Source organism: Protopterus annectens, chromosome 3.part0 (assembly GCF_019279795.1).
Source record: "Protopterus annectens isolate FY-2018-M chromosome 3.part0, PAN1.0, whole genome shotgun sequence".
In the NCBI taxonomy this organism is placed as follows: Eukaryota; Metazoa; Chordata; order Ceratodontiformes; family Protopteridae; genus Protopterus; species Protopterus annectens.
The window spans coordinates 801,382,868-801,398,685 of record NC_056731.1 but is presented as its reverse complement, the minus strand read 5'-3'; the positions used below and the strand labels follow the sequence as shown (position 1 = coordinate 801,398,685).

The window sequence follows — 15,818 nt, the reverse complement described above, 5'->3', positions numbered from 1 at the left end:
CTCTTCCTTAGCCTCCTAAGCTCTGCAGATTGTCCCAGTAGTAAGCATCAGTCCTGCTAAGTGAACATACTACAATTGTGTAAAAACCTAGCATGATAGTAAGTGTTCAAATAGCTCACTGTTTTTAAAATGGTTCCCTCTCACCTTCTCCTCTTACTGTTTTTGTACATCCTGAGCTGGCCTGGGGCACCTAATCCCTATGTATATAACCCCTTCAGCCTTTTCCTTTCTCAGGACCTCAGGCATGCTCCTGTCTGGATAGACTTGTGAAACCCTGTTTCTGAGTCTCTTGTTACAGAGCAAGTGTTCTTGCTTGTCTATGATCCTTAAGACCTTGGTTGGAATCAGGTAGGTTAGACACCTTGCTGTTTTCTTAGGCAGGAATTCCCTAAAATGGCAAAGGTGGAAATTGGCTTTTTTACTCGAGTGTCCTGACATCTGTTGGAGGGCAGAAGTTTGCCTGGCCAGGTGAGGGAAGGGTGCTGAATTCTGGAAGTTGGGTCAAACATTGTGACTTCATACAGCAGAAGTCCAAGCAGTAAGGACTACTGTAATAGTTACCTACTCAAATATCTGTTACTCTGGTAAGTTCTTGCACAGCTGTATTTCATGTAGTGTTAACTGTGCATTTTTAATCACTGTTATAAAGTTTGTAGTATAGAACTAGACACTGATCTGCAAAGACTGGACTTTTGCTTAATCCTGAATACCCCCCCTTTTATTTATGTATTTATTTATTGCTTTATGTTTTTTGTGCTTCTGATAGTAGCAGCAGCAGTAGTCAGACTTTGAAAAACACAGTCTGTGATTATCAGATTCCAGTGTGATTATGGCTTCCTCTTCAGTTCACTTTTTATGTTGTGGAACCTGATTTGAGGCATGCTCTGTACTTGTATATAATTGTGGTGGGTCATTTAGGTTTTTGGAAGGAGTCTTGAAGATAATCTACTTACCTGTTTTATGTTTGTAGATCACCTGAGTACTAATTTCCCTGTCCTTTATCTGTTGACTTCATACTAGTTTAGTTATAAACAATGTCCCTAAGCTCTGATTTGCCTTCCTGTTTAGTTCCATTTAAATCTTACAACTGTGGAACAGAAAAGTGTTAATGATGCTAAGACTGCTGTCATTGAGTATTGTCATATAGTTTTGTTCTCTGCTTAGTTTGAGACTTTTTTGGTGTTATTTGCAGTAGGTGATTACATATGCAGCTAGGACATTCCTTTATGTTGATTTTTGGAAGACGTTCACTGATACTTAGGAACCACCCCATTAATGTACAGGTATCTGTAACAGTAGAGTTCTTCTCAAGTGTTTTAATTATGACCTTCCTGATGTAATACTGCTGTAGAGCACTCACTTAACATTCAGTTATTTTTCACTGTTGAACAAAACAATTGTGCATATTCTATAGTGCGTTTGTTACCAAGTATGTATTTCATTTACGTTTTATTTTTATGTATTCCTTATTACATGAACATAGTGTATCCCTGTTACTTAATGTGTGTTTAAATCACTCCGTTATTTTATTTATTTATGTTTTTCTTTTACATGTTTACTTCCTGGGCGATGTATCTTGCACCTGAGTCTAAAATGAACTTTACACTCAGGCCGAAGCAAGTCTCTGTGGTTCAGTGCTCTGTCCTGGTCAACAAATTTAAAATTAACTAACTAATATTAAATTACATTTTTAGTGATTATTACAGTTAGTGTCAGATTCATTTAAACTGTGCATCAACTTTGACACTTAAATGCTGTTCAGAAAAAGTAACAGTGCTGTAATAGATCTGCATGATGCCATGTTAGAAGTCTGAGACAGACAGGTTACTTGCTCTTAGTCTCTTACAGTTTTAAGAAAACCACCCAAAAATGTAGATTTCAAGGACTAGGTAAATACTGGTTTGGACTTTGTGGCTAAAAGCAGTTCATTAGATCAAACTGTGTACCCAGTTTTCCGGTGAATAAATAAACATAAATAAAATATTTCATGAAGTAGAAAGTTTCTTATTTGAAAGGGGAACTGTGAATCTTCCGCAACCCATTAAGTAAGATGAAATAATTGACTTCAACAATTGGCTTAGTTTCTGGTGTCATTCCAAGGGGATCCAGTATGTCTGCCTGGGATGACACGGTCGACAGGCCTCTATGCTGTGCCAGAGATGGCCTCCACTTCCCACCGCTGGGATTCAGGATTCTGGGCAAGGCTCTTGCCTTCCCCCATTGTGCCTTCTTTAGGCAATGTCCTAAGGACAAATCTTTTAACATAAAAGATCTGTCAAAAAGCAAATTGAAGGTCATGCTGCTGAACACTTAGGAGCCTTAACCTGAAAATGCACTCACTGGAGGCTCTCTTAGCACTAGAAGATGCTGACTGACATCTGTGCAGTCACAGAAACTTGGTTCAAGGCTGCAGAGAGCACCCCTCCCTTACCAGGCTATACCTCATTCCACAAATTCCGACCACAAAATGAGGTCGAGAAGACTAAGGTTGGTGGAGTCTCTATTTTTATTAAAGACAAGCACACCTCCAGACTGGTTTGACAGCACAATGCACTAGAACTACTCCAGGTGCAACTGATAATTGGCAAGACACCCATCCAAGTTATAGCCACCTATAGACCCCACTCTATGATGCAGGATACCCACTCTTCTTACCTGGACCTACTTGACTCCTTCAAGGTACTCCCCAACACCCTGATCCTTGGTGACTTCAACTGCCCCACCATAGACTGGGTGAACTATTTCTACTCTAATGCACTCAACCAACAATTCCTTAACTTCATTAATTCTAATGCACTAGACCAGGTTGACTCATCCCCCACATGGGAGATAGCATCCCCCACATGGGAGATAGCATCCCCCACATGGGAGATAGCATTCTAGACTTGGTTTTCAGCAACATGGGCAACTGCTGCTTACCCCCAAAGTAAGTTCTTCCCTGGTGAGATCAGACCATCGGTCTGTCTCATTCGAAGTTTCTGTTCCATCCAAACCCCCAACTGTAACAAGGGTAAAAAACTTCTCAAAAGCTGACTACAACCACCTAAGGGAGGGTATTAGTAGCTTCACACCACCTTCCCCCTCAGAGGATGCAGACAACTATGCTGAACAGTACACCAGTGCAGTATACAAGCACCTGTACAACTGCATGGACTCAAGTCATACCCAACAGAACTAAAATCTGCTCCTCAAGGAAACTCAAACCTAGCTAGTGGACATGTATCAACAGGCTTTACAACAAAAGGAAGAAACTGTTATCCAGGGGTAAAAAGGCACAAATTCCCAATTGGAAAAACTCCATCCTTAGCCACAACAAGCAAATTAGATCACTAGTGAAAACCTCCAAAGTCAGTTGTGAATTGAAACTAGCCTCCTAAACAAAGGGTAACCACAAAGCCTTTTTTAGTTATGTCAGGAACCTCATAGGTTGATACTAGGCTATCTGCCCTAGGGCATTTACAAGCCTAGCCAGAGTGTGTTTGGCTTTCGCCACCCTTCTTAGATTAGTTGACTGTGCCTCTGTATAGTAGGTCACAGAAGATAGCCCATTTAAGGTTAGTTTACCGTGCCTCTGTCTAGCAGTGAGACAGAAGAGATCCCAGGGGTAAATTTACGATCTCCCATCCAAACGTCAAGATTCTTCTTGAAGAGGGTCATTGAGGGGCTCTGTCTGACATGGATTGGGATTTTGTTCCAGAGTGAGGGGAGCCTCTGGGATATGAATCTGTCCCTCCAGCATGTTCTGTTTATTTCTATGCTGAGGTTTAAGTCACTGGAGCGTGTAGTTCTGATGGATTTGGATTTGAGGTGGAGCATGTCCATTAACTAATTAATGGCAAAGCCCAGGTTTGTTCCGAATTAGTTCTTAATGATGCCACTTACACTGATCCTGTTGACTTAGCCAATCCACTTGCAGATAGGTTCAGCACAAACGTCACTCCCCTGTCCCCCCCAAAGGTCCATTTGGCATCCCCGATATTTGTCCCGCACTTCACATCTCCATAGATCAAGTGTTAAAGGCCCTATCCAAGGCATAGAACACAGCTTCTGTGGGACCTGATAGTGTCCCAGGCTGTATTCTGCACCATCTTCAGCAAGAACTAGCATCGCCATTGAACATCCTATTCAACCATAGCCTAATTACAGGCTTCATTCCAGCAGAGTGGAGAACTGCCATTGTCATCCCCTTGCACAAAGGTGGTGTTATTACTGACCCTAGAAACTGTCACCCCATTAGCTTGACAAGTCCGATCTATAAGGCCATGGAGTGTATTATTATGGACCTCATAAACGAGGACATAGACAATCTCCAAGCACTTGACACCACCCAGTTCGGATTCGTCAAGGGCAGATATTGCCTGTTGAACCCGACTGACTTTTTTGAGACTGTCACCAAGGCCCTGGATGAGAGAAAGTCAGTACATGCAGCTTACCTTGACTTGGCCAAAGCCTTTGACACAATCCCCCACTCGGGCATCATCGAAAAACTAACTCAGCTTGGTGTAAATCCCTATCTCATCAGGTGGGTGGCCAACTGGCTCACTGATGGGACCCACAAGGTCAAAATAAGTGCCTCTACCTCCGACAGCAGACCTGCCACTAGTGGTGTTTCCCAGGGATCTGTCCTGGGACTCCTACCATTTGGCGTCTACTTCTCAGAGGTCCAGGCAAAGACAGAAGGCCTGTGGCTGACCAAGTTTGTGGGCGACTCTAAGTTGTGTGCTGTCATTGACTCCCTAAATGATGATAACATACTGCAAGAGGGTCTCACAGCAACAAATGACTGATGCCAAAGTCAAGGCCTTAAGTTAAAGGCAAAAAAATGTACTATCATTCCATTGGGCAAAAACACGGCTCCTACTGTTTACCACATCAGCAGCAACCCCCTAAGCACACAACCTGTGGTGACAGACCTGGGTACGCAGGTTGACAACAATCTCACATTCGACCGTCATGTACCGCCAGTGGCCAGAAAAGCCTTTTACTTGGTTAATCTCATAAGTAAAAGGGTTGCATCCAGAAAAAAGGAGGTGATTACCACTCTGTACTCTTCCCTCATTATGCCAGTAATTGAGTACAACTAATCCCTCTCCTTCTGTCAAGGATGGAAAGGCTTTAATAGATTCAGGGGAAAGTGTATTCTTCTGCAATACTTGTTTTTTAGGATTCTAACTGTCAAGTTCATATGTAAAGTTTATGCTTGCCTTGTTTGCAAATATGAAGACTGTTTTGGCTTTTGTTTCCTGTTACATCCATAGGTGTGTACTAGGCTACTGACCACGGGGCATTTTAAGCCTAGTCATACATCCCAAATCTCTGACAAGTTCTAGTACCCGTGGTAGTGTAAGCAGGGGCTTGGGAGATGAAACATTTGCATGCAGGGGCCTAGGAGATAAACCTTTTACAGGCTGCCTGTGTCCATTACAAACATAGGTGCCAAACCAAGGGTGAATTTCCTGTTTTACCTTTCTTCTGAGGAGAAATTTGCTGTGTGTAATTTGGTTGCTGCTGCTGCTTCTTCTCAAGTGGCTGCTAATTGCTTGAAATGTACATATCATTCTGATGGTATCACTTCCAGGCCTGCTGCCACTGGAACTGTTACAAGGATGTTTGCTTGGTTGCACTCTCACAGTCTCCCAGAGAATGTAAAAAAATAAAAATGATAAATTCTCCCTTGTATAAAGACTTGATGATTGGACCTCGTACTGCAGAGGTCCTTAAATGTGACGAGACAGGTAAGCTGATTCAAGAGATCTCTCAGATTTTTCAGCCTTCTCTTAAGTTTGCCGAGGGATTTTAACACTACAGACCTCTTTAAAAAGCAAAATAAACAGACCCAGCAAGCTACTGATAAGCAAACACCTAAAAAAACAAAAGCAGAGAGGTTCCAAAAAGAAGACAGGACCCCCCCCCCCTGAACAAAGGACAGTCTAAGTCTGGAGGACTCACCACCCCCCACCAACAGTCCCTTAATTCTTCCAGAAAGTATGAACCTTAATTATCTTTCTCTCTGTCTCTTAACAGATTCAGCTAGGTGGTTTCTGTGACTAATCCATCAAGATTACACACTGCAGTGGGAGTCTCGTCCTTCTTTCACAAGGATTTCCCCTCATCTGCTAGACCAAACTCTTTTCCCTCCATTCACTTAGGGTATATGCTTTATTGAGGAGTGGTAAAAGCTGTCCCCCTTCTTCAATTAGAAGAAGGGTTTTATTTAAGGACATTTCTAGTGCCAAAGAAAAAAAAGATTCTTGGAGACGAGTCCTTTTTCTTTCCTTTTTAAGTTGATTTGTGATGATGCCCAAGTTTTAAAATGTTGTCACTTTACAATTTATTACCCCTTCCCCCCATTTGAGTTTTCTAGTAACCTTGGATTTCACATATGCATCTCTTCACAGTTCTGTAGTTCCAGATTTCAGACATGCAAGTTTTTTTGTCTGGATCACATTATCAGTTCTCAGCATTATCCTTCTGTCATTATTCAATGTGTCCAGTTCCAGTGATAGCCTACTGCAAGCTACAGGGTGTTCTTATTTGTCTTTATTTAGAGGACTTGATATATTTGCAGAGTCTTTTTAAAGTGCCAGGAATCATTCACCAGGGTAAGGTATCTCTTACACAGACGGGGGTTCCAGGAGAGCTTACAAAAGTCTTGTCTAACTCCATCCCACAGGATTGTTTTCCTGGGCTGGCCTCTTGACATCTCTTGTCAAACAGCTTTTCTTCCTCAGGGGAAAAAAATAGACTTGTATCTACATTTATTCCTGAGTTTTTCCACCTATACTACCATCTCAGCAAGGGAATTCCTCAGGTTTCTAGGTCTCATAGCATTTGTGAGTCTCAAGATACCTCTCGCAAGACTCCAGGGACCACTGGATTTTTTCGTATGGAGTTTGTTTGGTCTGATTAACAAAACCTTTTAAAACTTCATATTCCAGTTTTGGGGATTGGAAAGACTGAGGATTTTTGCTGGCAATATCAGATTTCTCATGATCCAGGTCTACCATTTTTCCCTGTCTTCTCCAGCACAGTTCAGGCTCCTCAGACTTTGCTTGGGTGGCAGCATCTACTGGGATTAAAGTGCAGAGTCCTTGGACAGAAAATTCAGACCAAAATACATCAGCATAAAGTAGATGTTGGCACTCGACTCTCTGTCATCTATGGTGTCTGGTACATCAAGTATGTACAGACAACACCACAGTTATGTGGTAGGTAAACAAGTAAAGGGGAGCCAGATCTTTCCCTCTGTACAGACTAGCTCTGGTTAACTGAGATATAACTTTTTCACAGCAGTATCACTCTACAGGCGTCTCGCATATTGTCAGAACAAATTCGTTTAGCAGAGCTGAGCAGGACCAGGGCAGACCCTCATGAATGGAAATTGAGTCAGGAGGTCTTCAAGAATTAATCCAGCTGTTGGGAACACCTCATCTAGATCTCTTTGCCTGCCACCACTCACAAGAATCATTTGGCAAAATTTTACTCCAGAACTCCTAGCAAGAAAACCTGGAAGACAGATTCCTTATCTTGTCTATGGACAGGAGTTTCTGCATGCTTTTCCATTAATATTTTGGGTAATTCTGAAGATCATTGTGGTGGCTCCTTTCTGGCCCAGGCAGCAGTGGTTTTTCCTTCTTTTGGAAATGTCCAGGGGAATTACCGCAAGCTTCCTCACAGGCTGGATCTGCTCACACAAGATCAGGGATAATTGATGCATTTTGACCCTAAACAACTACAATGGGGTGCCTGGATGATAAAATATTTATACCTTTTAGGGACCTTTTTTTCTGAGGACTTGTGGAGGGTATTAAATGAGTCAAGAAAACCTGCTACTAGAAAATCTTATATTACTAAATGCAAAAGGTTTTCTAGTTGGTGCAAAGAAAAGAACCAGCACCCATCTGGTTCTAAATTATTTGTGAGAGTTACTCTCCTATGGTCTGTCTTGCTCCTCAGTCACTGTTCATTTTTCTGCCATTTTAGCATGTCTGCCCATGGATCCTTCTCTTTGAATGCAGAATCATGTCAGATTGTTTTTGAAAGAGGTGTTGCATACAAAGCCCCCTAGAAACAGGTATCTTTTCCTCCTTGAGATCTTAATTTCACGTTAGAAAAACTAACTCTTACTCCACCCGAACCAGCCTATTAGGCTGAATTGATGGTCTTAACATGGAAAACAGTGTTGATTGTTTTGACCTTTGCAAGAAGAGTGTCTGAGTGGCCAACTCTTATTGTGGGTTAACCTTCTCCAATTTGCAACAAAAATAGGGTTTCACTGAGAATTAGTCCTTCATTTATGCCTGAAGTGGTATCCGAGTTTACCTTGAGCCAGACTGTCCATCTCTGTCTTCTTTCCAGAACATAAAAGTGAGGGAAAAAGATACTTCATACTTTGGATGTCCACAGTCAACTTGAGTACTGTCTTGACGGAAGAAAATCTTTTCAGGAACATTTAGTCAGTTTTTCATTTCTTCTTAAGGTAAGAAAAAAGGACAACCTGTGTTAAAAGGGGACTATTTCTAAATGGTTGTCTCATGCTTTCACCTTGTGTTATGCCCACCACACTAAAATAATTCCAGGTAAGGTCCAAGCCCATTCTACAAGCCTTTGGCTTCATCTGTGTCTTTTTGGAAAGGGTTGGATTCTTGAAGTATTCTTGAAACCGCAACTTGGTTCTTTGTGCATTCTTTTTATAAAACATTAAAAGCTGGAGTCTTTCTCCAGGCTTAGGTTAGGCTTTGCTAGGACCATTCTCCAGGGGCCCCTGGATCCTCATCCTTCCTTCTCCCAATCAAGTCTTAGCTATGGTAGTCTACTCATACAGCTACTGTAACTGCACTAGTGATCATATGATGAGCATGGTACAGTTGTATAAGTAAACTCTGTTGTATAAATAAACTTACCATAACAGTAGATGTTTGAATGATCACTGCTGCACTAGCTTTATCCTCCCTCCACCCCCCCCCTTACTTTTTGTATTTCTTTTATGCCAAGGTGTGGTCCTTTGTTATTTACCAAATATTGTCCTTGTCTGGGCTTTTAGCCTCCTCGTCTCTGGAATGAAAACTCTGAAGGTCTTAAAGCCCAAACTTGACTTTAATCGGCTCTTCACAAACTAACTGTTTGGACAAGTGGAAGGTGCCCTGAAAGCTTTGTAGTATGGCTAGCTGCTATATCCTTGGCAGGATATAACCCATATAGCTAGGGCTACTGCAGTAGTGATCATTTAAACAACTTCTGTTATGGTTAGTTTACTTGTCCAACTGAATTATTTCATTTTTTTAACTTGCCATTTTTTTATGTCAAATTGTTACATGTAGGAACCTGTTTCTTTCATTTCCTCACCGACCAGACTCGCTCAGAGGTTTATTGACGTATTTATAACCGCTTAAATCTTTCACTCCAGCATGGTTTGTGATTTACTTGTACATAACCTGTCAGATGGAGTATCTTTACAGCATAACAATTTGTAAATCTCAGGTGCCTAAGAGTATAATTTCATACTTTTGTTTAACTGTGTTTGAGCATACCGTGAATATGTAGTTTTAGAATATTTTTACTGGTGTATGTATGTTTTATTTTCCCTTTGTGTGGAACATTAAGTATAGTAAGGGGGGTGGTATATTCCTGAGTGTTCCTTCCTTCGGATTAGATGTTAAACTGAGGCCCCATCTGCTTGGGTTGGTAGTAGCTCAGTTGGATGTAAAAGGTCCCACAGCACCTGTCAAAAAAGTATGTAAATACCACCTTGGGTTTCCCCTAAAAAGAGCTACTAGCTTATTGGGAGTCAACGAAAGGGTAAATAAAACAAAAAAATAATCTTGTGTTGTCTTACAGGATCCAGCAGGGATGCAAAAGGGTCCCACAGCACCTATCAGAAAAGATAGTAGTGTAAATAGCACCTTGGGTCTCCCTAAAAAGAGCTACTAGCTTATTGGGAGTCAACAAAAGGGTAAATAAAACAAAAAATAATCTTGTGTTGTCTTACAGGATCCAACAAGGAAAGAAGATACAGTACCTTCCTATTTTGTTTATCGACCAGCTGAGCAACCGAATGAAGGATTTAATGGTAAGTTCATCTGTGAACATGAACATTGTGCATCCTCCATGAATGAGATATTTGCAGTTTTCTGATCATGAGGGAACAGGATGTCTGTTCTCACTGCTGACAACCTAGGTTTAATTAGTGCTTCTGGTGTCAGTAGCCTGGCAAAGTGTAGAAAGAAAGGATTAGTAGTGACCAAGCACCCACCAAGGGTGGAAGAGGTAGTGTAGTAGTCTTGCTTCTGGATTATTTGAGTCAAGACTGGAAGATCGACAGTTGAAACTACAGGCACATATGTGACTTCAGCCTCCGTTACTTCACGGTTACTTCTGTTTCTGTCCATCATTACCTTTTGGAAAGTGAAGTGAGACTATGGCACAGCTTGGGGCCCGGGGGGCACGCCCAGACCGTTCCTTAAAGGAGAAGAGTGCTCTGCATCTTTATTCACCCTTTTAGAACCCCCCCCCCCCCAATATTCAGTGTATAGGTCTCCCATCCAGTTTGTGAACCCTGCTGGCTTAGTAGCTATGAACTTTCAGAATAGAATGACTATGTACTTAAACTGGGTCTCAGTTGGCATCTTTCAAAGTTAAGCAGTGATGTTCGTTTGTATGTAAATGAGTAATGGTAAAGCAACAGATTGTGTTTGAGATGGCTTGAATGATAGTAATGTTTTTTTAGAGGCAGTAGTGACAATAAGAAGGCCATATTCAAGTTATTGGAGCAGAATGCCTTTACCTATTGCTGATCTGGAGGAGTAGGGGAGATTTTATTTGCCCAGAAGAGGAGGGAGTTAATCTTTTTATGTGTTGTTGATATGTGTATTGAAGCTGAAGAAGTGATCTAACAATAGTTCAGAATATATGAAAAATAACATTTTCAGTTGGAGTGTAGTTTTTTTTTTATCCAAAATTATAAGGGAGTTTTGTGCACTTGAGCATTATTTTGGTCCCAAAACATAGCTTTAGTTTCTGAAAAGTTGGGAAGAATGTTTTTCTTCTCACCCCATTGAATGAGGGAGGGAAAGTCTGGTTGCAGGTCATGCTGTAACAGATTTAGAGGACCATATCATATTTATGTAATAGGAGAGGTAGCTAAGGTAGGCCAAGTGGGTGGCATTTGTTTTTTTAGCTAGATAATAGCAGTTGGGCAAGAATGGAACCTTGTGTGCCACCTTTAAGTAGGGGACAAGTACTGGAGAAGGGAATTAAAGCTGACTTTGAAGTGACTATTGCTAAGGTAGTTGTAAAACTAAGGGACTGTATCAGAACTCACGCCTGTTTCAGTCAGGTGCTGTAAGAGTGGGGTGGTTGACCAGATCAAGTAAAGTGCTGAGGACAGTAAAAATATCACTAGAAGGCATGCCATTGTCCACACCAAAAGAATGTCCATTTGTGAGAGACTAAACGGCAGTGTAAATTCTTCAGCTGGACAGGAACCAGTACTGTTTTGTGACAATGGGTGGGTTTGATGTAATTTGAGAGTTGGAGATAGATAATTTTTTCGAGGAATTTGCATAAAGCTATATGGATATATATGGGTAAGAAATGGGAAGGAAAAGTATAATTTTTTTCCTTAAGGAAAAGAGGATGCACTATGCCAGTTTTCCAAATGTTGGGCATAGTGTTGTTAGAGAGACATTATAAATTTGTTGGTGTGGTTTCACATTGAAATTCCAATAATGATAGATGAACCAGGGTTGGAAATTATCTGTGTCAGGAGGATGGACTATCAATGCTATATTTGATGAAAAAGTGGTGTGGTTTCTTTTGATTAGATATGCGTGAAGTAGAAAAGAGGGATATATTCAGGTGGAGAAGGGGTGAGTAGAGTCGGGTGTGAGAGGTTGTTGTTGGGAGGTCACTGAAATATTTAAGGAATTCATCTGTAGATAGTGAGGTGGATGTAGAATAAGGTGTGGTGGTTAGTTTATACCTTATTAGATTATTATTCTCTTTCCAAAGTTTTCTAGGGCTGTACCTTAGAGTTTTGATGGCTGATTTTCGTTTGACATTTGTGACATCTAATGTTTTATTTGCCAGATTTCTTTAGGTGTTGATGTGTTCCCTGTTAATTGTTGTGGGATTAGATTTCCATATGTGCCAGGCTTCTTCCTAAGATTTAGAATGTAGCCAAGCCCTCTAAGAAATACATCTGTGATGCTGTGGACAGCATCAGTTGGGTGAATAATGGAGTCATGCCTGGCTGACATATTCTAACGCATTATTTCCTAATGAGTGTTTTTGACCTCCCTAAGAATTTGTGCTTTGTGAATATTCCCAAATAAGAGGACGGACATAGCTGAGTTGTCTTATGACCTTAGCATAAATGCAAATATCCTTCCCTGGATCACTGTTGCAGTATTACCAGCAGATGGTACTTCTTGCCATGGATTGCTGTATGTCCATCCAGAATACCAAAGTCTAGCTTTCTTCCTCTCATGCCATACCTGTAGAATATGACCTTATCCTGAAGGAGACAAGAGGCAGATAAAGACATACAGATGCAGATTACTTCAGGACTTTCTTGCCATCAGCCCTAGTACTGAACTGTCGCTTCAACCTTGGTTTGTCAGACATATGATTCGTGCCTCTTCCTTAGCCTTTGAACATAAAGTATCTCCAGTGGGGACTCTTCCTCTCCTCTTTTGTTTAATTAAAATTTTATACAGGTCATTTAAAAAGGGAAATATGATTCAGAGAGGTAAGTTTCTTAGACATCATCATTTGAAGTGTATTTTTGCTTAGGTGCTGAACACAACTGTAAAGACAGTTTTATCTGTCATTTGTTTGGTCCTAAGCCCCTGTGTAGCTGACCTCTTTTCTTTAAATATTTTTCCTTAAGAATCAAAGGTTTAATGAGCTTGCCCAAGGTAAAATGGCCTCTGAGTTTTCATCTACCATTGTCCCTCCTATGCTGAAAAAGAAGTCTAAGAAACCAAAGCTCTAGACTTCTGCTATCCAGTCAGACCCAGATGTTTCTGTGTTTTTTGATGATTCCTCGGACTGTCGTGTTCCTGTGCCTGCTCCCTCTATCATGACTCTGTCGGAGGCTGATATAGTGCAGTTGTTAAACATGTCCATCACATCTAACCAGTTCACTTCTGGTGAGAAGGGGAAACTTTGGTTTATTTCTGAAGGGATGCCTCAGATTTTGTGAAGAAATTATTGGTTCCTTGATCGAGGTACATCAGGACTAAAAGCCATCACATTTTCACATGCAGACATCCCACTTAAAAAGAAACAGAAGTCTAAACATGCTGTTAACCAGACGTCTAAGGATCCTTAGAAAGAATGTCAGTATTTTACACAAGGACATTTCAAAGCCATTATGTCCTTGAAACCTTCATTTTTTTCTTGCTGCTGCTGCTCCCCTTTGGCCTATTCTTTCTCAATCCATTCCCCAGTGTCTTACATCTCTGATGATGAGGATACCTTGTCTCCTGATTCTCCACTGAAGGACTTTCTTTTGGAGAAATTTCACTAAAATGATGCAGTGTTTTCAGTGAGAAGGCTACAAATTATCTGATGTCCAGAAAAGATACTGTGCTATTTTGGTGATGCGGGTGCCTAAACCCCCTACCGATTCTCCTGTTTTGAGGCCCTGATTGGTTCTTTTTCTCTAATACCTCTCTTAGTCCTGAGTCTCTGCCACCTGCCTCAATGAAGTATGATAGATTTTCAAGGTTGCATACACTGAGACATTTTTATCCAAGAGCTCTACCTCAGATCCAGCTGTTATTTCCATTACCACTGAAAAAAGCTTACAAAATTGTTTTCTTCATCTAATTTTGTCACAGATAAAGATAACAGAGTTGTTGATAGATGTGGCAAAAAGGTGCACACTTCTGCCACTGTATCTTTTTGTGCTATCAATTAACAAACCCGTTTGTTCTGATCTCTTGTGTCTGTTCTGAGTAATTTGGGCTTTTCCCTCTCAGATTTGGAGAACACTGACACTAAATCTTCTGCATTTTTTTCTTGATTCTCCTCTTTTTTTTCTTAATTCTCCTTAAGTTGTTAAGCATTCTGTTAAATTATGATTCTGCTGATGCTTCTTACAGAGCAGTTGCTACTGGGTCTGTTCTTTGTAGATTGTCATAGCTTAGACTTCAGCTTGTACCTGAGGATGTCAAAGCTAAGCTTCTGGACTCCCCTCTGGATAAGCAACATCTTTTTGGCTCTGCTGCTACAGAACTTTTCAAAACTCTACAGGAGAAAGGTGTAGATCAGAGCGTGTGTATATACCTGTAAGAAGCATTTCCAGATGTAGCATGTGCATATAAATATTGAGCACGTGCAAGCAGCAGTGCCGTTTTGAGAGAACATCCAGAATGTTAGCATGTACGAGTGTGGCAGTCAGTCTGTTTATAAGCTTATTTAAGTTTGTTACAAAGCCTCATTCCTGATGTGTGTGTGTATGTGTAATAATGAGCTGATGAACCCATGAAAAGGTAGTCTGTTTTGTCCTGTCCAGAAGTGACATGATGTCAGAACCAGGATCAGAAGAACAACTTCTTCAAGCCATCAGGTGCAGAGTTGAAGGTGAAGGCAGACTAAGCAGGCTGAGTGAAACAGAGCTCAGACAAACAAAAAAGGGCCAGAAACAAGCTTAAGGTAAATAAAACTACCCAAATGAGTTATTTGGCAAAGAAAATGAAATGGCGCATTTATATGGCACAAAACGCATTATTAATTAAACAAGTAGTACAGAAACATATTATTAATCAAACTAACAAAAGGCACAAACTGCATTATTAAATAAAATGTTTGAAACCACGATGTTTGATAAAACGAGCAGAACTATTCATATGGGCTCAGAATTATCTTTGGTTTGCATAACGAGCATGTTTAAAGTAAAACTGCACAAGAAAAGTATAATGACCATGATGGGAGATTAGAAAGGGCATAATGAGTACAATAAAAGGGCAAAATCAACTTAAAGAACAAGGCAACTGCATGTTTTTTTAGTAAATTATTGCGTTTGGGTACAAACTACTATTTTGCATTGACCGAAGCCATTCAATGCATAACTAGAGTTCAAAGTATCTCAACGTGTGCAAAGTGTTTGCAAAGTGTGTACTTTATTACAGTGCAATTATTTCAAAGAGTTTGTTGTGTGCAAAGTACAGTTATATTGCAAAGTGCAGCCACTTCTAAAAGTTTCTTGTGCTGTGTGCATTTATTCGCAGAGTGCCGCCAATTCAGAGTGTTTCTTACACTGTACAGAGATATTTTGCAAAGTACAGCCATTTTGAAAGGTTCTTGTGCTGTGTACAATTTATTTGCAAAGTGCATTCATCTCAAAGTGTTTCTTACTCTGAGCTTCTTCTGCCGTGTACAGTTTATTTGCAAAATACAGTCGTTTTGAAGTATTTTTTACACTGATAAGGAGTGGTTTCATAAAGTACAGTGATTTCAAAGTGTTCTTGTGCTACAGAGACTTATTTGGCAAAGTACAGTTATTTCAAATAGTTTGTTGTGTTATTGGGCATAATTACAAGTACTGGCATAAAGTTTTGGCATATATGTTTGTACATAATTTCAAGCACCTTGACTATTGTGTGTCTTGATATGGCAGAGACATTTCACTGACCAGGTCCTCTTGTGTTTGATCATAATGTAGCAGAGAACTGGAGAGTATTTGAGCAGGAATATGATATTTTCATACAAGCAGCTTTTTCTGACAATGATGCATATACAAGGTCATTCATTTTGCTTAATGTAGCTGCATCAGAAGCTGTTGAAAGGGAGCTTTCATTTGTGTATGCACC

The 15,818-nt window shown here is 40.5% G+C and overlaps 1 protein-coding gene across 2 annotated transcripts in view; it reads left to right on the top strand.

Annotated features, from left to right (window-relative positions):
* CLPTM1L (CLPTM1 like) overlaps positions 1–15,818 on the top strand; it is a 657,087-nt gene that overhangs the window by 166,147 nt on the left and 475,122 nt on the right. For both annotated transcript variants that reach the window (XM_044065147.1, XM_044065148.1), the window contains exon 5: positions 9,991–10,069. In XM_044065147.1, coding sequence (XP_043921082.1) covers positions 9,991–10,069 — 79 coding nt within the window. The remainder of the gene's footprint in view (positions 1–9,990; positions 10,070–15,818) is intronic.